The 23119-nt window shown below is 29.4% G+C and overlaps 1 protein-coding gene across 2 annotated transcripts in view; it reads left to right on the top strand.

Moving 5' to 3' along the window:
* LOC129966545 (protein shisa-9-like) overlaps positions 1 to 23119 on the top strand; it is a 392084-nt gene that overhangs the window by 311973 nt on the left and 56992 nt on the right. For both annotated transcript variants that reach the window (XM_056080985.1, XM_056080987.1), the window contains one exon: positions 3547 to 3712. In XM_056080985.1, the coding sequence (XP_055936960.1) occupies positions 3547 to 3712 (166 nt within the window). The remainder of the gene's footprint in view (positions 1 to 3546; positions 3713 to 23119) is intronic.

Genomic DNA, 23119 nt, shown 5'->3' with positions numbered 1-23119 from the left:
AGCTTTTAGGATCTCTTACCTCAGATTACTTACATCAAATATTTTATATTTTCAATTTCACATTCCGAAATCCTCTATGCTTTTGTGCGTGCTTCAAGATGTGTTTTATTAGTCAAAATAGGGGTGAAAGGAAAGATTAAAGGAAAAGATGTTTACATTTAATAATAAGGTGAACTTGGATTATTCACGGTCTTAGGAAGCCTAAAAATTGCAATTAATTCATAAAATTGCTGTAAAAAGATACTAATTCGTCGTAAAATACTTTCGAGGATTTTTTGTCTACTCTCAGGGGTGTAAGCATTAAATTCCGATGAATAAATGGAAGATTTTTGTTCTTAAAATTTAAAAACCCATTTTTTTACAAAATAATAATTTTTTAGGTTAAAATACTTTATTTGTTGTTGTTGATTTTTGATAACAATTTTAGATTAACTATGTTATATACTCTCAGTCACATTTAATGGTATTATATAAAATATTTTTCGTGTCAGCTCTGAAAGTTTTTATGTCATTTGATGTAATTATATAAGTAATAAATACGCAATTTTTGAGTTATAATAAAATAGTATACAATCAGAAAAGACACGACACTCATTTACGCATGGAAAGAAAAAAAAATCTATTTAGAAAGAAATTAATATCAAAGAACGAATAACCCTAGAAACGTTCTTATCCTTCCGCATCACACCCTTTAGCGAGTTAGAATCGTCAAAAAGTTCGTTACAGTCTAGAAATACTGTAACAAACAGTACTAATCTATTGGTTATTAGATAAGTACCGTTGTCTATTAGAGTAAAATTTATATGCAAATTCCTTCATTCATTTTCTTTCGTCTTTGAGTTACAACAAAATAGTATGATCAGAGAAGACACGACACTCATGTACACGTGCAAAGAAACAGAACGGAAAAGTATCTAATGGGCAGCAATCAAGGTCAAAGAATGAGAACGCTCATAACCTTTCGTATCTCACTCCTTAGCAAAGTAGAATCGTTAAAAAGTGATAATCTCGGAAACTGAACGAACAGTACGTATCTAATGTATTGGGATAAAGATGATATATAAATTCTCTCATACGTTATCTTTCCTTTCTGAGTTATATTTACGTCTTCTAAATCTTTTGTCACCTTAACCATCACCTTGCTGGTAAATTTCGTTCAAAATTGAAAATAGATCTACTGCCCCAATTGCGCCGAAAATTTAAAACAAATCTGTAGTATTGGTTAAAGATTATACAAAATTTATTTATTCGTCTGAATGTGTTTTGGAATTACTGTGTTTGCATATACAGAACAAATAGATCGGCACACAATCAACTTTTTGATGAATATCATCCTATCCTTTTATTAATTAGAATTGTAAATTACTCTTCGATTTGTTGATAATTACATGTGAAGAAATAATAGTATAATCAGCTTTTCTTAAAATTTATTGAGTTAATGATGTTCAATGAATTATTTTGTGCATTTGCTTTCCTTCGCAGTTGGAAAACTTTATTAATTTTTTGTCCATTTGCCGCCATCATGATGGCTTGTAAGTTTACTCTAGACTGAAAAAGGCCTTTTTATTTTCATTTTTTTTTTATCATGTGAGAACCTGATGCTGTTCTGGTTGGGGAGGGGGCTGAAGTTCGAAATCGCGTAGGCAATGAATAAAGCATAAATGTCGATTTTCATCATCATCTTTTAATCGCAATGTATTCTTTTATCTGCTTTTACCAGTATTGTATTATTATTACGTATGCTTCTTTGACAGCAGATGCGTTATTAAAAAGTTGACGTAGAACTATGACATCTTAGCAGTTATTTAATCTCAAAATCGGTCGAGCTCCAAAACTTTGTTTGCCAGCTAGAAAAACTGAAAATGAAAGTTTAAAAAAATTATCATTATATTATATATATATATATATATATATATATAGTGAGAGAGAGAGACCAATAGAGAAGTCTCGCGATTGTTTCGAACCGGTTTAAACTGGTTGATGACTTAAATTAATTAAGAGAAATAATGACTTAAAAAATAATAATGTTCTCACATGATAACTTGAAATTTGAAACCGCAGATTTTTTTTACATGATTCCGAGATCAAGAAATTATGTTTTTGGTAAAAACATAGTTTCTTGTTCTGTTTCAGTAACCATAACCACTTGAATCTGTTACCGTGATAAAGAGCGATGATCACTTCTCTGTCCTTACTGAGAAAAAGTGATTCATTTCGATGTGATTTTCTATTTTATATACTCGTTTCTTCCACTTTTTTAATTAAAAGTATGGGATTAGGGAGATAAATGAAATGAGTTGCATTGAAATTAAACCTGCGATGCACCTGCCAAGAGGATGGATTCAAGTGATCCTTCCTAGAAGTTATTTCAATATGACTTTGATAAATCAAGATTTCCATACCAACAAAATTATACTTTGAGAAGAATCTCCAATACACAGAGCTAGCCATTCAGAGAAGTTCTATTCTGAATTATTTTAAACAGATATCTTTATAATTAGCATCTTGCACTCTGTTTACATTTCTTGGAATCACCTTCATTTGGCAAAAATACTTTGTTTTCGTTAATAATAAGGCGAAACAGAAGACATTTATAAAAGGGAAATGTTTTTTCAAATTTTGTCTTAAAATTTCTAAATTTTTAAAATCATGTACGGTGAATATTTGGTTGGAATTTCTTAAGCCTACTGTAAATTATGTACTGCATTCTTTTAAAACCATATCTAATAATGAGAATGAATACACCGGTACACATATCCCTTAATTAAGTTCTAAAAATTAAATATTAATAATTTAAAAATAATAATTATTATAAATATAATTATAATAATTATAAAAATAATAATTATAATAAAAAATAATAATTTAAGGAAATTCAAGCAAATATGTTGCTAATTCTAAAAAAAGTGTGAATATAATTTCAGCAAAGACGAATGAATAAATTATATAGAATTTAACGCCTAATGATAAGAATATGAAAGAACCCAAGTTAATTTCTATTATAAGAATTGAAATTTTGTTATAAGAGAAAATAAAAAGCAAAAATAAACAACATTTACGGTAATTTATTTTTAGTTAAAATAAACTAATGTAATTTTTTAGGTTACACTGGTTTATTTATAGTTTATAGTTAATTTATCGAGACAAAGAAAATATGAAACACAATGTCAGGATTTCATAATTTCAAATGTGTCAATCAATTTCTATCTATTAGGTGAATATAAGTATTCAATTCTATGACAAGGCAAAGCAAAAAATATTCTGTAGTCAGTACCTTAGTTGGCCATTAACGAACTGATTTTATTTTTGAATTCTTAAATGTCCTTTGTTTAAGAATTAAGAATTCAAGCAGAATCATATATATTCTAGTAAAAGAATATTTTTAACTTCCTCAATGTCTTTTATTTGAGAATTCAGTCTGTATCATATATATTCTAGGAAAAGAATGTTTTTAACTACTTGAGTGTCCTTTGTTTGAAGAAAAATAATCTAGCAAAAATTATTTAATATATTTCAGTAAAATAATGCTGTATTTCTCTCTTCCAGTCCTGGGATCGGACTTCTGCTCCGGCTACACGGACATCTTCGGAAAATGGAACACGGGATTTGACTGTCCACGAATGGGCAACGGTGAAACTGTATACTGCTGTGGCACTGTTACCTATAAGTACTGTTGCACCCGTCGAGATCAGCATTCTGGATCGTCCATCAGGTGAGTGCTTTATGAAAGTTCTTTATGAATGGATTCCTTAAAACGTATTGATGGAATCTCTACTACTAATAAAAGAGAATATATATGAGAATATGTTGGCGCTCTATAAGGCAAAATTATGGCTGATTCTCTACAAGGCAAGCTTTATATCCAGAGATATCAAATTTGGCACAAATATAGTTTGGAAGTAATAAAAGTCACTTTGGAGCATATTTTGAAAGTTTATGTAATGTTCTAATAAATTATAAATTAATCGACGTTTTGATGCTTTTTCATTACAACTCTCACATATATTATTGCACAAAATTAATTTTACATCATTTTAATGTTTGGGAAATAACATTTTTTTAAAAAATTCCCATTTAATTACAGTATTATGTTGTTGTTAATTTTTTTTTTAATTTTTCATTTTAAAAAATATTTTTGCATAATTTATAACTATATATTTCATTGTTGCAATAAATTAAAATCATCTTCATCAAATATTTAAACGGGTTATTTCCTACCTTTATTGAAAGTTAAAGTTCTGGTTCATTTTACATGAGGAATCAGAAAATGAAATTACAATGCCATAAAATGCAACACGCAATTAACTTTACACTTAAGATTTTAATAATAGTATGATATCAGTGGACCCGATTCCATTAGGAAGATTAAAAAATAATAAATTAGTAAATAATAAAAGGCAAAGTAAAATAGATTAACCGTACACTTAAAATTTTAATACCAGTATGATGTCATTGAACTGGATTCAATTAGAAAGATTAATAAATAATTAAAAGCAAAGCGAAATAAATTTACCGTATGCTTAGGATTTTAATGGCAGTATGTTGTCACTGGATTTGATTCCATTAGTAGGATTAATGGATAATAAATTAATAAATAATACATCAACGTGAAATAGATTAACCGTGTATTTCAGATTTTAATGGCAGTATGATGTCTTTAGACATTATTCCATTAGAAAAATTAATAAATAATAAATTGGACCTCAAAAGTCGCTATATAGAATATAAGGCAGTCGATTCATATAGTGTCGATCTTATAAAATGAACTTTTTATGTAATGTACGCCATATAGTCAATGAAGGAATTGCTCAGTAGCTACTTGCAATAACACTAAGTTACTTAGAATTTTTACAAATACGTGTTTCCTGCAATATATATATATATATATATATATATATATATATATATATATATATATATATATATATATATATATATATATATATATATATATATATATATATATATATATATATATATATATATATGACGCTACCCTTTATAATGTGCTCTCTGTGATATGGAGCAGTGTTTTTAGAATAGTTATGTTTTTTTTCAGTTTTACTTTTTCTCAATTTTTGATTCGTATGTACTTGTATATTTAAATTTAAAATAACATATTTTATTATTATCTGTTGGTTTTGAAGTATTTTCAATCTACTGCACCTAATATGTATGAGATAAAGTATAAATTCTTCCTAATTAGAATTAGTCTAAATATAAGGGTTATCCAATATTTTTCTATCCTATTAAAGAAAAAGTATTCTATAAAACAACAGATCGTTATTTTTTTTAAATATAAACTATATACTCAATTTTAATAACTTTAGATAACAAGATGATAAAATTTCAAGCTATTTTCTGAAATTGAATATCCAGACAAAAAAAAAAGAAAACATTTTTATCATCTTTTTAAATTATTGAAAGAAATAGAACTGGACTCTTCTTCTCAGCTAATGGCGTAATTCTGTCATTTTTTGCTAGCAATCTAACAATATCGTAGACCAGTGCACAAAGAACTCAGATACAAAACCAAAAGTTTCCACATGAAGCGGTGCCACAACCCGCGCATTTTCAGCAACTTAGCCTGATTTCATTAACAAATTCATATAAAATCCTCATTTTAGTACTGTTACTTAGAAGTTTAGAGATTAGATATATGCATGGGCCTTGGAATAGCCACATATTTTTTACTAGAAAGGAGTAGAATTTTAATCTTTTTACTGAGCGAAATTGAGTCTGCCATTGCATGGTGGCAAATGTTTGAGAGAGCAGCTTTGTAACGTTAGAAAGTTTAATTATTGCTAATTAATATTTTTTTAAATTATCTTCCGATTATATTATCTCCTGCTATACTGATGGATTACTTCTTGTTAAAACAGATTGATGACTAAGTTGTAATCAGTAAATTCATTCGTATCTAAAATAACCAATCCATGATAAGATGATTTTCCCTTTTTTTAATTTTTTTTTATTTTAAATAAGCTTATGTGTAAATAAATACACGGGTTTATTTGTTCCATTTTCAGTTTTAACATTCATCATGATGTGGCCAATGTGCTTTTTCTTAAGCTGCTCCGTTTATCTAATCCATTTTTATACGTTTTTGGCAAGCGTTTATTTTTCTAAAAGACTAGGGGGTTCTGTGCGCTGGTCGCTTTCGCTCGCCAGTCCCAATGTTGTCCCCGAATCATGTATGTCCCTATTAATATTTAAAAACTATGAAGAGTTAACACCTGTAATGCTTAGGTATTCAGACGATTGCTAGCTTACAGACGAAAAATTTCCGTTTCTCGAAAAAGATAAACCGGAAAGTTATTTATTAATGTTGCCTCAAACAGTGCGTCTAAAAGTAGAATTAACATATAATATTATTTTAAGCTCATTTGCTGCTAATTTGGTGTTAATTAAAGCTTTACTTTATCTCTTTTTGTCACCATTTCACCATCAAGAGCAATATAAATACTTATTCCGACATAAAAATAATTTTCACCAAATATTTCAAACAGTGCTGCTAAACAAACCTCAAATGTCATGGGTCAGTGATTCGCTATCTACCAATCACAAAGCAAATAAAACGCAATTTTCTCATAAAAAAATTATATATTAGAGGTAATGGAAGTTTCTGTTTTTTTAATATTTCAGATATGGAAGCTTTTAGATAAAAAAATGAGATAATAGTGAAATTATTATTAATGATTTAATAGAGAAATAATTTTTTTCTGTATTCTGGATAGTAAGTATGCATGCTGTATGCTGGACATAAGCAAGAAGTGGTTTTAGCAAACGCTCTAAAAATGCAATATGAATTTTTCTTATTGTTTTCAAAAAAAAAGAAGGACCAGAAATTGCTTTTTAAAAAATTAATGTTACTGAGAAATACGATTTATTTCTATCTTCAAAAAGATAATTTTTAAAATTTTAATTTTTATATCTTTGAATTAATTGCAATTGATTAATTGAATTATTAGCTATCCGGGTTTTTTGCCCTAGTATGGATAGGAAAACAGAAATGAACTTACACATTTTAATTATTTTACAGTGATTAGATTTAAACTTGTATAATTTACATATTGCATAAAAGCATTATTTCTATAATGCATCATAACGTTGTATAATAAACTCAAATAAACAAGCTGTGTTTTATTGGGAAAATAAGACCAAAATAAAAATAGACCTATGTATCTAAATAATTCTAAATAATCAACTTCAGTTTTATATAATTCTCATTTCACATAATAGCATTACCACTACATTACATCGTAAGATTTATATGTTAGACTTAACAAACTATATTTTTCAGATGATGATTTGCTAATGCTTGAAACTCTAATAACATAGCTAAACATGTTCAGTTAAATTCGTTATTAATATGAAATTTATTTTCATACTGAAGTTAATCCAATGAAAAAGTTGGTAATTTCATAGATTTAAACTGTTCGAACAAAGTATGGAAATGGAAATATGCTCCAAGTAGCAACTAATTACTTCCAAGTATATTCTAACGCTATTCTTTAACCATCAACTAGCTACTCCTGTTTTAAATTACTCTTTATCTTAAGCAAATTACTAATAAGCCTTGGAAAACGTGTAAACTCTCTCATTCATATTAATAACCATAATCAAGTTTGTTCTTTGAGAACCTCCCAAAACTCAGTAATATGCAAACCGCATGCCAAAGGTTTTCTGGAATGCTGCCAGATTCGCAAACGCGGCAGTCCAACGAATTAGCTTCTAAGTATCTAATTCTTAACGTACTGTCTTGTAGTCCGGAGAGTTTAAAACGACATCAACATCTTGATAAACTCAATATAAACCTCGCGCGCTATCATGAGCTCTGTTATTACCCTGGGATTTCGCCAGCTAAGCAATTCACGTAGAAACAATTACCCGATTCTCCCAAATAGCTAAAGGGTTAATTCCCATCTTCATTACTTCTGCGTGGAAGTTAATTCGTATTTGCATCGCGAACTGCATATTCGTCCACCAGCGAATCCCAGGCGAACGCATCACTGTAATCCCTGTTATAAATTCAGTTTTAACGAACTGCCGAGCTGCAGTTTCCCTTCAACTGAGCTGACCGAGCGGAACAGAAACGCTAATTCCATTTCACTTCATTTCGTCCGGCACTTTAAAATCGTCTGCTCGCTCTGAAGTTAACTCGCAAACCTTCTCGAATATAAACAAATAAAGCAAACAGAAAGGGAAGAAGAAAAATAATTCTTTTCCCCCGTTTCATTTTTATTTATTTTTACACTTTTTTTTTATTTTTATTTCTCTGAAAGGAAGCGAAATGGTTTGAAAGGCAAAGAATGTTTATTTAAGCCGGGCTCGCACTTTCCCAAAGTGGCACGTTCGCTAGTAAAATTGAAATGCCGATGTTTTTCTAAGAGGCAGGGGCCTATGGCCTATTAAGTTGTATTAAGATTCGAAACGATTAAAACCCTAGGTGATTCACGTCAGTTTCTCCGAGAGGGAACTTCCCCAAATTTATTTCTAAATATTCTTCGTTAGAAAATAAGAAATGAAATTTAAATTCAGTACAAATAAAAATAATTCCAAGACCTTCTTTTATGAACTTCCTTTTTATTGATATAAATTATTTTGTCTCTTTTGTCATATATATCACCGTTTATCATGTGTTTAATAAACGCCTAAAAATTGTGACGTGTGTGTAGCTAAGTTGTACTCTTGGCCCGAGATGGCGCTACTGAAAAAACAAGAGACGCACCCTTGGCTTAAAATCACTGACTTCTAAAGTCAGTGGGCTTGTCTTTGACAAGTGCCATTAGAAACAACAACAGTCCCTCTTGCTGAGCATTTTTAACCAATTAACATGATGCGTTTCTACAGATAATAAACTAACCTATAAATATTATGCACCAATAGATTACTTTTTTGGTGTTTTTATTAAAAGAAATATTATGACATTTTATAGTGTCTCGGAATAAATTTTTATTTTACGTTTATAAGAACATTGATGAGTACAAGTTTTCAATTGATTGAGCGGTGCTTCATTAAGAAAACGGGGAAATGCAAAAAATAATAATCTTTGTTCTAAATTTGAAGTTCTCAAGCTGTGGTATGCATACCTTTTGGAGCATGCTGCGAAACATTTGAGGGTAAATGAAAGTAATCTTATTTATGGATAAAAGGTATAAAACATAAAGGGTCGAACATAAAATAACAGCAATGCTAGAAATTATTGAAAAGAATTCCGAAATTTATTGAAATGTGGGTGTTGTGCAAGTCTGAAAATATATTCACAAAACAAAGAAAAGGAAAGTGAACGTTAAAGCATAATTATATGATGAATAATAATTGGCTGCTCTCTGCCCCGCCCATCATCGATTATGCATGACTCTTCCAATTTTTGCAAAGTTAAAGTTGCAAAAGTTATTAAAGAAAAAGTTATACTTTTACTGGCGCCATTATTCTTTCAATCCTTTTGTTCCTGCTGTTTTTTCAATCCTGTTTTTATTGCTTTTTTTTTAGGTTAAGGAAAAAAAATTCCTAATTCTCACAAAAATGATCTTTTTTCTATGTCTTAATTTAAAAGGTGATTAAAAGAATAATTAATTAAAGAGTAATTCGTTAATTTAATTTTTAGATATCATCAGAACTTGATATGAAATTGTTTCAAAGATATTTTCTTTTGTTTTGGTGCTGAACTAATACCTTTTATTAAATAAAATGGAATAATCTAAAATAAAAAATAAATTCTTCAAATGCTATTAATTTAATTCTAGCCATTTGAATATTAAATTAAAGCATGTCCTTAATGATATTTAATGAAACCTTTTTGTTCGGAAGGGTAGTTTTACGGAGGATATTCAAGGTATTCAGATATAAAAAGGGAGTAAAAAGAGGTTTAGAACCATTGTTGTAAAAAAAAAATTCTAATTCATTTCGCTGATACTTTGAACTTCACATGTTAGTTAATTCTTTTTGTTCTACAAAGAGTAGACATTTCTCTGTTTTTAGGTAGAATCATATAGGAAGATTATTAGGTAGATTCCTATAGGAAGATTATTAAGTAGGTTTCTATAGGAAGACTATTGCGTACATTCTTATACGAAGACTATTGGTAAATTCCTATAGGAAGGCTATTGGATAGATTCTTATAGGAAGACTATTGGTAGATTCCTATAGGAAGGCTATTGGGTATATTCCTATAGGAAGACTATTGGGTAGATACCTACAGGAAGACTATTGGGTAGATTCCTACATGAAGACTTTTGGGTAGATTCCTAAAGTAAGACTATTGGGTAGATTCCTAAAGGAAGACTGTTAGGTAGATTCCTAAAGGAAGACTGTTAGGTAGATTCCTACAGGAATCTACCCAATAGCCTTCCTATAGGAATTTACTAATAGTCTTCGTATAAGAATGTACGTATAAGATTATAGGAAGACTATTGGGTAGATTCCTATACGAAGGCTATTGGGTAGATTCCTACAGGAAGACTATTGCGTACATTCTTATAGGAAAACTATTGGGTAGATTCCTATAGGAAGACTACCTATTGCAATGGTTCTCATGACAAGACTTCGGGACAATTTCTTCAGTTCTTGTAATACGTTGTTAGAAAAATCTCACACGAGTTCATAAATGACCCATCTAGCTCAAAGGTGGTGGAAATGGGGGTGGCGGGGTTAAAATTTTCATTTCACTATATTCGCTATATAAAATTTTCATTTCGCTTTTATATAAAATAAACTAATTATATGAGCCAAATTAGAGCCTCATTAATACGAATAACTTTAACATTAAAAGTTTTTTGTTAACTGCAATATCTCAAAAGTTAGGAGCTGAAAAGTAATTTTCATACTCTAATTTTGACTGTTTCTAACATCAACAATTTATGTTTCCAGGTAAACTTTTTTTGATTGATTTGATTTTGAACCTTTGTTTTCCAACTTGCAGAATGGAGTTTTTTGTTGTTGTTTTTATTCTCCTTGTTTATTTCTTGAAACTACTAGTTAAAAATTATTTATCCTACCATTTACGCAATCGGATGTTGCCAAATTCCACAGCTTATAAAATGAGAATATAAGCAATTTAGTGCATATATTAGGCTCAAAATGTTCACTAACAACTAAAGCAATTATTCCATGGAAAAAAATTAAAAAAATTATTATGTGGATAGGCGTTGAAAACTACAAATGAAATCGTCAGATGTATCCAAATATGGTGGTTATTTGAGAATTCCGAAAATTTGGTCATCATACAAAAATCATGAAAATGCCTTTTATTTTACCATTAGATAAATAAGATATATTTATTTTTTTAATGCATTTTCCGTGAAATAGATTTTAAAAAATTCTGGAAAAGGATTAAATGCTTTTACAAAAAAAAGGGCATAATATTCTATCCGTATGGACAAAAGCAATATAGAACAGTTTATTGAATTGATTCATTAAATGAGGATCTCAAATATCTTAGTTTGGGTAGCGTTAAAATTTGTGTAATATTGCAATAAATTATTACAGACCTCCAGTGCTCTTCACGTTGCCATTCTACTAAACAAAACTTCACGCAGAAAGCATTGAATGAATTATGTTTCCCAGTACACCAAACACTGAATTATGTTACATCTAGTTTCTTCTTATTTTTAGGCCACGTCTTCGAAGATATGTATTATATTTATAATGAAGCGTGATTTCAGTATCTGTGCTGTACTAAAAGAAAGGGGTTATGTATTAAGATATCTAAATAAGATCATGTTCATAATTCTCTTTTTTCCATATAATTTAGTTATTTTTTTTTCTTATAAAGGTTCAGATCGAAGAATGAATTGATTTTATTTTCTTTTAATAAAATCAATTCATTCTTCGATCTGAACCTTTATAAGAAATTTAATATATTAATTTATATTTTAATTCAATTTATATTAATTTATATTTTAATTCAATTTATATTAATTTATATTTTAATTCAATTTATATTAATTTATATTTTAATTCAATTTATATTAATTTATATTTTAATTCAATTTATATTAATTTATATTTTAATTTTAATTAATTTATATTTTAATTTTAATTAATTTATATTTTAATTCAATTTATATTTTAATTTTAATTCAATTTATATTTTAATTTTAATTAATTTATATTTTAATTCAACTTTTAAAAAAATTTCCAACAGAAGAATACTTCTAAATAAATAAGAAATTGAAAGATAATAATTGATGATAAATTAAAATTAATTAAAAATATTGAGCAATAAAAATAATCTTGAAAACAAATATGAAAATAAATTTCCTCTCTATATATTTACTTCAATCTTACGATGCCTGTTTTTTTTTTCCGTTATCGTTTAGCTACATATAAACGAGCCGCAAATTATAAACGAAAATCAATACAGCAGAAAAAAGAATTAAAACAATATGCTTTGCAATTTAATATTTTATTCAAAATAACCAGTGGAAGTGATCTCTCTAAAACGTTTTCGCATATTCTCTAGTAAAGGTATTATCCCAGAAAGCACTGCGCATAGCATTGGCGAACAATACTCAAGAAATATTAAGATTTGGCGGAATTTAGCATTTTTATTAAATCTATCTTTCGATTTTTGGCGAGTTATTTTAACGATTAATACCTGGCAAGCGGTTAATAGTATCTGAAAATCGAATTTGTTTTAAACGCGTTTTTTTAACAGACTGAAACAAAAATTTGATACTTATTGTCACAAAATCTTATGCCAAATGTGATACATTTTAATTAATGCATTTTTGAGCTTTCGTGTTTACATGTTTCTAAAAATACAGACCAACAGACAATCAATCTCTTGTTGGATTTGGTTCAAAATTTAAACGATGTCTACACTTTAGATTTCAAATTTATTTGCCGAATTTTATATATTTAACTCTCTTCGCTTTGTTTATCGTGTTATATTCGGACAGACAGACTTCCTCTGACCAGATTGGGTTCAAAATTTAAAAGTAATCTACAAATCTGGGATAAAGACCGTATACCGAATTTCAACCGTCCAGCACAAAGAATTTTTGAGTTATCTTTGTCACAGACAAACAGACTATCAGTTTCCAATTATGTGTTTTTCAAATTCAGGACGGTTTAAAATTTGGACATTCGTCAAAATCTCGAATTCGAATTTTTTGACAATTATTACACTTTCTCTGCATTACGTACACTAGAAAGTAATAAACAATTATCTACTGTTCAGTTCAGTATTCTGAGACGACCACTTTTCGACGATTCTCTCTCACTAAGGGGTGAGACGCGGAAGGATGTACGCATTTCTGGAATTTACTTTATTGTTAAATGTAAACATCTCCTTTCATTTTTCCTCTCACCCCTGCTTTGTCGAGTTAAACTCATCCTAACTTATGCGCAAAAGCGCGGAAAGTTTTAGAATCCGTTGGCAAACAATGGTTTCAATTTCTTTACTAAATACTTTCCTGCATCAAACCAAAAATTTATTTTATTTTTATTTATTAAATATATAATTATTTAAAATCCATTTTAAAAGATACATTTTGATATGCATCAATAAACTTCGTAATATTATATATTGCAACATATATACTGTTACATTGTATGAGCCATGACTGCAGCACAGACTGAAACATTTTAGCAATTTGGAAAAGTTCCCTGGAGAAAGCACCAAAAAAGTAAATGGATGGCTTATTTTGAAAAGAAATTTTCATCGGCTTAGCATTTAATCTGTGCCATACGCTTTGAACCCGAATCTTGAATAATTTGTACTAAAAGATTCTTTGAATGGAGATGCTAAGTGCGAAATGGATGTGTTTTTGCTGCATTACGAGGATGGTTCGGCATTTCTTTTTAGCGTCCCGAAAATGGTTTGCATTAAAAATGCGATACATTTTGCATTAATACTTTTAATCTTTTCCTTCCGTTTTCAAAGAATATGATGGAAAATACATGGGACTTGTTGATTGAATTTCAAATTAGGAAAAGGAAAAAGATTTCAAAGTCTTTTAGAGCCTTTACTTTCTATTTCAGATTTATTTTTACTGTTTTTGTAATGTTGAAATTGTGATGTTACATCTGACGCTTCAATGGAAACGTGAAGTCATTTTGTTGCAACTCTTACATTAATACCTTTTAAAGTGTTAGCATATTTTATTCTGCAAGAAACATTTTTTTTTCTTTTTATATTTTTACTTTCTCATATTCAAAATACTATAATCCTCAAAATGTTCTAATTCCAGATTGTGACGACATTCCATGTTTTATACCTCCACGAGATCAAAATATATATTTTGAAATTATGTCTGTCTATGAACAGAATAAGTGAAAAAGGCTTTGAGCTAGACTTAAAAAATTTAGTATCTAGACATAAGACAAAATTTGTAGACTTCCTTTAATTTTTTAACAAAATCAATTCATAGATAGTCTATCTGGCTGGAGTTAGAATACAAATGGAGTCCGTAACAACAAATCGCAAATAGCTAAGTACATAAAATTTAGTATTCCGATTTAGCATCTAGAATATAGATATCAAATTTTGAACAAAATTTATCAAATGATTGGCCTTCTGTCTATATGTACTTTCGCATGCATGTAATCTCAATAATTTATAAACGCATGATCTTACAGTACTGTGCAAATTAATTGGGACAAACAGATTTTTTAAGAAAATTGTTCCTTTCTCGGGGATTTTCTGCCTCAAACCGTTTCCAACGGCATTTTCTTAGAACGTGTGACTGCCCTTGACTAATATAAACCGGTTTGACCACGTGATCATGACATGTTGAAAAATTTTCCCTTCAGTTGCTGTAAAAAGTTGTCGCTTGTGTGAATTGTCTCCTTCTGAAGAGTATTAAAAAAATGGATATCACTCCCAGGAAAAGGGCTAGAATTGTCACCCTTAGTCAGCATACTTCTATGGCTGTGAGAGATATTGCTGCAGTAATTGGAGTTGGAAAATCCAGTGTTTCTAGGGTTATTTATCAGCAAAAGAATTTTGGGGTAGTGTCTCTAAAATGAAAGAGTAAATGTGGACGCAAACGCAAGACCACACTTCGAACAGACAGATTTATTGTACGAAATAGTACAATGCATCCTTACAAAACAAGTAGAGATCTTCAGAGAGAATTATTATCTACTGGTGTGAACGTGGAATCATCGACAGTTCGATGAAGGCTTAGTGAAGCTGGGAGATTTGCAAGGAAACCAATAGAAAAACCGTTATTAACACCTACAATGAAGAAAAAAACATTTGGATTGGGATAGGAAATATCAATCCTGGACTGTACAAGATTGGAAGAAGGTTGTATTCAGCGACAAAACGCATTTTCTTGTGTAAGGGTTTCGGCCAAGATTTGTCAGGCGAAGTGGTGGAGAACCCATCAGGGCACAACATCTTATTCAAACAGTTAAGCACCCTCAGAAACAGATGTCTTATGGTTATTTTACTTCTGAAAGACCTGCAGCTTAGTACTAGTTGAAGGGATGATGAACTCTAAACAATACATTTCTATAATAGAAAGTAAAATTGTGCCTATGATGCAAACGTTTGTTGGTAGTGTTGGTATCTTTCAACAAGATCTTGCTCCATGCCATCCTTCTAACCTAACAACGAATTTTTTTCAAAAACAGAAAATAATGGTTTTGGATTGGCCTGGTAATTCTCCTGATGTAAATCCCATCGAAAATTTGAAGAGCAATGTAAAGAGACATCTGAGTAAAATGGACAGCTCAACAAAGAAAACAATGATTGAGAATGCTATAAAAGTTTGATTTCGTGATGAGAATATCAAAAATTTATGTTCTAATTTAGTGGAATCCATGCCAAACCGTGTAAGGGATCTCATTCAAGCTAGAGAAGGACATATTTTGTATTAGATTGCTATACTGTGCATGTAAGTTTACCTATACTAATTAAACAACATTTGTGAAAATTTTTGTGTTTGTCCCAATTAATTTGCACAGTACTGTAAATCAATGAAGTTCGGAATGTTATTTTGTGTCTATAACTGTAGTTCCGTGTCAAGTTTGGGATTTGCAAAAATATGCCCAAATGCATATTCTTTCGATAGATCAGTAAAATTACTAGATTACTAGACCAGTAAAATTACTAGTGTCATATATTAGATTTATATTTCTTAATTATCGTTTCCCAATACCATGCGAAATATTCTGGGAAAAAAATTCGGGCGGGAGGTTGATAAAACCTTCATTGGAGAGTAAGCATAAAATTTTCGAAGATATCACTTCCGTTGGTTGCATTTTATATTCACATGATAGTATTTACAGGCTGACTCATTGCCTTAAATTGTTACATGTCCAAACATTGAACTAAAAGCTACTAAATTCTGCAAGTAGTATTTATACGTGCTTATTAAAATGAATATAAATACTTATTTAAAAATTATTTCCTAAATTTTAATTAGTTTTATAATAAAACAGCATTCGAAATTTTTCGAGCGTGTTATTGAACAAAAATCATTTCTACATCACTTAAAATTGAAAAAATGAACCTTTTACAGATACCAATATGTCTAAATTTACTTAATTTTTAAAAAATATTTTAAATATAATATGCAGCAATATTTTTCATTGTTTTATTAGTTTCATTTTGAATTGCCCGCTTTAAATGAATATTAAACACATTTTTAAGCGACATTATGGCTGTTATATAATTAAATTTAAAAAATACCATTCTTCATTTCTACTTTCATTTTGAAAATAAAATGAAGATTAAAGAAGATTTTAAAAATAAATGAATTAAAAATGAATTCATCTATCTTCATTTTAAAAAATAAAATGAAGATTGACGAATCGTGTCTAAAACAACATCATGCTAGATTACCGTTAAAGGGCCATTAACCCTTTAAAGGGCCATTTTTTTCTAGTCATATTATGTTAAAATATTTTTAGGCTTGAAATTAGGATAAGAAAAGGGATTCACTTAGCTTATTAGATAAATTTAATTTGATTCATTAATTAATTTGGTTAATTAATAATTAAGTAACAAATCAAGACACATCATTTTGTCTGAGATAAAGAACTGAAGCATCTAAGTTTCTGTCTTTCTAAAAAAAACCTGTCAGAACTTATGCCAAAATACATAATTTCATACAAAGATTGATAAATTTGGTGGGAAGCATACTTCCCACGGCCTTAGAAAGCGTTAATACATTCACTCTTTTCTTATTGATTATCTTAAACAATTACATACTAATAATTTCAAAAAATATTATTTTGTTACTGAAAATAACTTTCCATTTCACATTTAATTCCAGCAAAAGTTTAATTACTGTTGCTCCTTTTTAATTTGGCAATCCGTAACGATTATAAACCAATACTGGAAAATTCGACAGGCTATCACATATCCAGTAACGCTTGAAGCTAATATGTATAGAATTTCGCAGCTAATTCAGTTGACAAATGGAGTCGCATGTCACGTATCTCGCCTCATGTGTCATGGAAGTGAGCTATAAATTAAGTTTCCAAATGCGATATCGCAAATAGGAAGGACGTATATCACCGAAATTCCACAGTAGTGAGATGTCATATATGTTGGATGGCCAGTATTGTCCAGATTATGTAAAATACCTAAATTGATTGATGAGACTGGTTTAAAATTGATGCTGGATTTTGAAACTTCATTAGAACAATTGTTGATGAAATTGATGTTTTGAATAGTTGTCGGAAAACAAGAGAAATTAAGCATCCATTGGGTTTTCATATCACATAAAGAGTAACAGTGTCCTGGTGGTAAGGTGTCGACTTTGATACCTAAGACTTTAAGGTTCGAAATCCTGTATCACCAATGGTATGCATTGTATGTGGAATTTACTGTTTCTTTACTTGTAGGTGGCAGCACAAGATAATTTGCTGCGTGAGATGTCACATGTTCAATTTATAATTTTATTTTGTCTAAACCCATTCTAGAACCAAGTGAATTTTTCTTCCCACCAAATTTTTCAATCTTTGTATCAAGTTACGTAAGTTGGCATAAGTTCAGACAAATTTTTCAATAAGACAGTCGTGCTCACACAAAATAGTGTGTCTTGATTTGTTACATAATTATAAGTTAACCAAATTAATTAATCAGTCAAATTAAATTTATCTAATAAACTAAATCAAACACTTTTCGTAAGCCAATCTCATTCTTAAAAGTATTTTAATATTGTATGACTAGAATAAATGGCGTTTAAAAAGGTTAAACGAATAAAGTATTGTCATTTTCAAAAAAGGCAACTTCGGGATTTCGATAAATGAGATATGTCTTCCGTTACTAAAGAATGTGATGTCAGAAATAAATTTGATTGTGAGCAAGAGTCGAAAGCATATCAACCTGAATATGTTTAATTGGATATGTGGTCTTCAAGTTAAATTTGAGTATTTGTGTATCGAAATTTTAAACTCAGCCGATCCAAAGAAACTAATCTGTAAAACATGCTTGATTTTCTCCATTAAACTGAAGGTGTTTAGTCAGAGTTAGCATATTCAGGATTATATTTAACCGTAACTATTCATCTAAAAGTTCCGACCTTTCACAAGTTTCTTAGTAAAAGTAAATTCAAAAGACTATCAACTAAAAGAAAAAGTGACTAAAATGGCTACCAGGAGATTTCATGGATCCATTCTACAATATAATTTTATTGAATCGTTGTATTATTGATTATTTCAGTAGTTCAACAAAATTACATTATAGAATAGATTCATGATTTCGAATCATGTTCCATAATGGTGATCATTATTGTCAAGAACTGCTTAAAAATTCAAAATAATGTCTTCAACAGTCATTGGTAACGAATTCCTGGAAGTATTGCTGGTATGATGGAAAATACAGCCATCGAGTTTTGTAGAGTGTATGTTTGGTGAGAATGTTTCTGGTAGGAAATAAAAGGTTAAAAAGTAGAATCAAGTACTATATTTATAAGTCATATCTATGCAAATTCCGTTAATCCGTTTGACGAGACTTCCTTTGAAGTAAGAGATTGTAAGATGCGACATGTCTAAATTTTTTTAAGTTTAAAAACGTGTTAACACATTAAATGGTCAATGTCAAAATTCCTGGTAATTATGTTTCTGAAAAATATCAACAAGGAATAATGACAGCTTTGAGAATTGAATTATTAAATGAGTTTCTGAGTTAATTTCACCATTCTCTGTTTTTCTTTAGTTGATTTATTAAATGAATCTGACTTTTATTAAATGAGTTTCATGAGAAATGATTGTGCTTACTTCAGACGCTAAATTTCAGCATAGAAACTGGAGACAAGGGAAATCCAGATATCTTTCCACATTTATTGGCTTTATATGTATGAAAGAAAAAGTAAAACACATACATTTTTAAGTCACGGAATTTTTGGTTCTTATTTTTTGACCCTTAAGAGATTCTAAAATCCTCGATTCTAATTCATTATTATAATAAAGCTTTAAGATAAACAACATTTTCAATCGTACTGTTTGAAATATAATAAATTAAAGAAGACAAATTTGGAATTAATTCCAAATTGTTTCTCCACGTAAGACCATAATTTGTGCAATGGAATGGTCGATGAAAGAACGGATCCTTTCATACTGGGACACAAGCGGAAAGTGACAAATTTTTCCCTTAATGATTTTACTAAGAGATTCTAATAGGGATTTTTTGACCCGTGCAAATTTAGGAAAGGGAATCTTAAGTATCTTTTAGGTATTTATATCCCTTTGCTCGTAGTGTGAGAACTAAAACTTCAGCCATTTTTTATAGCTGTGTTAGAAATGATTAAATAAAAAATAGAGATTTGGACCAGGAAATAAAAGAAAAGTTACAATAAAGTAGTGTAGATTAATTTAAAGTAAAAAATAGAAAATTAATTAGAATTTTAATTTGATTAGAGATGCCATTAAATATATATATTAAGAATGCTTGGAATGTCATTGCAGAATATACAACATATAAATGGCAGTTGTAGGAAATTAAAATTTTAGGTTAAAAAGAGGAGCTTTATGAAGTTGCGTGTTTCTCGTTATTACTAAAGCAAAACGAGCTGAAAATACGCTTAAAGTTTTTGTTTTGTTTTGTTTTTTATAATAAAATTCTAATTTATGAGACAATAATTTGCAAAAACTCGAATTCAAGTAATTAATATCGTTAGCTTTAGCCCCTTTGTTTATCTTGAATTCAACCGCATTCTTATTTTAAGCATTTTAGCAAATGTTATCAAGATTTAAACTAAACTTGATACAAATAAGTTGTTCAATTTGTTGTCGATCCCTTATTTCAAATTATGCCCAGGCAGGCTTTACCAGTAGCGGCTGGCTCAATTAGAACAAAACATAAAAATAAAACGGGCGGAAAGAACATTTTTGCTTGGCTGGAGTGCATTAATCAAAAGGCTGTAAATATGGAATTCTGGAATAAACCGCAGCTGAACGAATATATGAATAAGAGAATAAAGCAAAAAGAGCAAATACAGAGAGAAAAATTACGAGTATAATAATAACCATTACGACTGGCGTAGAAGAAAACAAGCTACTTAATTGGCTTGCCTCCAAACACTTTATAAATATTCAGTTGAATATCGTCTGCAGAAAGTAATAACCGCTTGCGGAATTTTTAAAAGTTCCGAAGTCCATACTGGCACTACCGAAATTAAATGAAAATAAAGTCGCATAGCTAACATTTTCTATTTCCTTAATTAAGAAAAAGATTCGCTTATAAGTTTTTTTTCTTGTTGTACTTGAAAATATTGAATAAAATCAGAGGAGGAAAAAGAGATGGAATTTTGATTTCCTTCCAATTTTATTAATGACGTGATTGCAAAAATTTTTGGATAGCCTATTCTGCCTTTATTAAATGCAAGAAAATTCTTGGGATACTTGCCTCTGTTCCTATTTCTAAATAATTGAAATGCCTTTGCTAAGATATTTGTGCAAGGAATAATTACATTTTCTTCGTAATCATATCCCGCTGCAATTCAGTAAAAGAAATTATTTTACAAAAAAAGTATTGTTTGTTTTAATTTACTTCTTATTATTAATCTGAAGAGAGATATTCTATCTTTTTTTAGAATAAGAATTTCTTTTGTCAAAATGAAATATGTCTTAAATTAGAAAGCAAAATATTCGTGGCTAATATTTCATATATTATTAAAAATTTTGAATATTCATTGATTTATTAAAAATACTTATTAAGAAATAAAAATATCAGCTAAGATTTAGAAATTGCTTTTGAATACTGGATTTTTTTAATTTTTATTATTTCCAAAACAAACCAAAGTGAAATTTCCTACCATAATAACATGCATAATCGTATATTTTAATTTCTATTTATTATTCTTATTATTTTACGCACATTTCAGTACACGTTAACCATAAAAATAACTTCCCCAGTTTGTTGCCATTTGCAATTAAAACTAATAAATGGAATGAAATAAAATAAAATTCCATGTGCATACTGTGAAAGACTTAGTGATATGTAGGGCAAAAATTGTATCTGAAGTCTCTGGTGTAATATTTTTTCACAAAGAATGTTCAACACAAAAAAAAATATTACATGCAGGTCAAAGAGTTCTAAAATTGATTAATAAAAGAGTTTCTAAGTTTCATACTGTTTTTCGATTATTTCTATTTATGCATTCTTTCTTTCGAAAAAATGAAATTTTGTATGAGACCCTTTTTTTCCTACGTTGTTATTGTGAATTCACTTTCATTGAAACGGATCCAAAATCTCTTCTATCAGAGATTTTTCTTATTTTTTATTTTTGTTTTCGTCTTCTCTTGGCTTTCTACATTCTATATATAAAATTTACTTTAATTTCGTTCGTTTTAGCTGCAGAGGCATCTTAAACAGGAGCAGTTGTTTTGTGATTACCCTGTATTGCATAGAGTGGTTCGCTACTATTAGTTTCTCAAACATAAATCAGGATATAATTGCTATTCAAGGTCGAAAACACAGACAGGAACTGCATGACAGCCTCATAGGATAGTCTTTACTCAAAAGCCACTCCCAGATATTTCACAAATGTGGTTGAAGTGTATTGTAACAACGTTCGATAGGGAAGTTTGTTTCGTCTGTGAATAAAATGTAAGAAAGCCATCCGCCACTTTCATCTGCAGTTTCAATTGAAAGAAATCAAATACCTATGGTACATAATTAAATTGCAATATTTATAAGTATTGTTTATGTTAAAAATACAAATAACTGGAGCTCAAGAATCTCAAATAGTGGTTGGTGAAGACTGCAATAAATAGCTTTTGTTCATGTATTGGATTCTCGTGTATTTGCTCGCTAATGAATTGCTGTCAATGGTTAATTGCAGCATTTGGCAGCCTAGGTGTTTTATATTATGAGCACCATCATTTACTTAACTGGTAAATTTATTTTCAAATTTCAATACATTTCTAAAGTGATCAATATGTTAACGCTTTATGGTAGATTAATTTCTTATTTTAATAATTTTATGTAAGCATCTATATTTTTATTTATTTCCTTTTTATTTATTATCGGAATTAATTAGCGCTAAAATGCTCGATTAAATATTTTATATTACTTTGTCTTAATGACTTACTTAACAAAAATACAAAATACTTTTAAGTTTCATATATTGAAAGTCATATAACTTATACTATTATAAAAGCCTTATATCTGTTCATTGTATTCTGCATTCCTGTAATATTTCTACCATCTCCCCTTGATCTTGCACTTTTTGAAAAGTATTAGATTAAATTTCAATCAATATTTGGTGCGTGGCTTCACACGCATTGCCAAATTTACTTTAAATCAAAGTATTAAAACATTATTAATTAATGAAAGACTGCCAGCCATGTAGGATAACAATAATCAATTTTAATTACAAATTAAATAAACAAATATAGATCATGATACATTGGCCGCATATCCATCGACCAGCACGAGGCAGAAGTTCGGAGCAAGCCGACGAAGCCAGAAAGTGAGTCACTCGTTTTCGTTGGAGAGCAAAGTTCATCTCCATAGGTATGAGTGATGCTTGTCGCCAGTTGGCGAAACAAACAGTCATTTATCGCCTGTTTGGCCTCTGCAAATACAAAACTTGTTCGCTTGAATGAAACGTGATTTTTTAAAAATATGAGTACAGAACAGAAAATTGTTCAGTACTGAAGTCTTTAGTGAAGAATATTTTTAAAGCTTATATATATATTACCTCAGTAT

Source organism: Argiope bruennichi, chromosome 4 (assembly GCF_947563725.1).
Source record: "Argiope bruennichi chromosome 4, qqArgBrue1.1, whole genome shotgun sequence".
Taxonomy (NCBI): Eukaryota; Metazoa; Arthropoda; class Arachnida; order Araneae; family Araneidae; genus Argiope; species Argiope bruennichi.
Note: the sequence above shows the minus strand (reverse complement) of the source record. Positions and strands in the feature narration are given on the sequence as shown.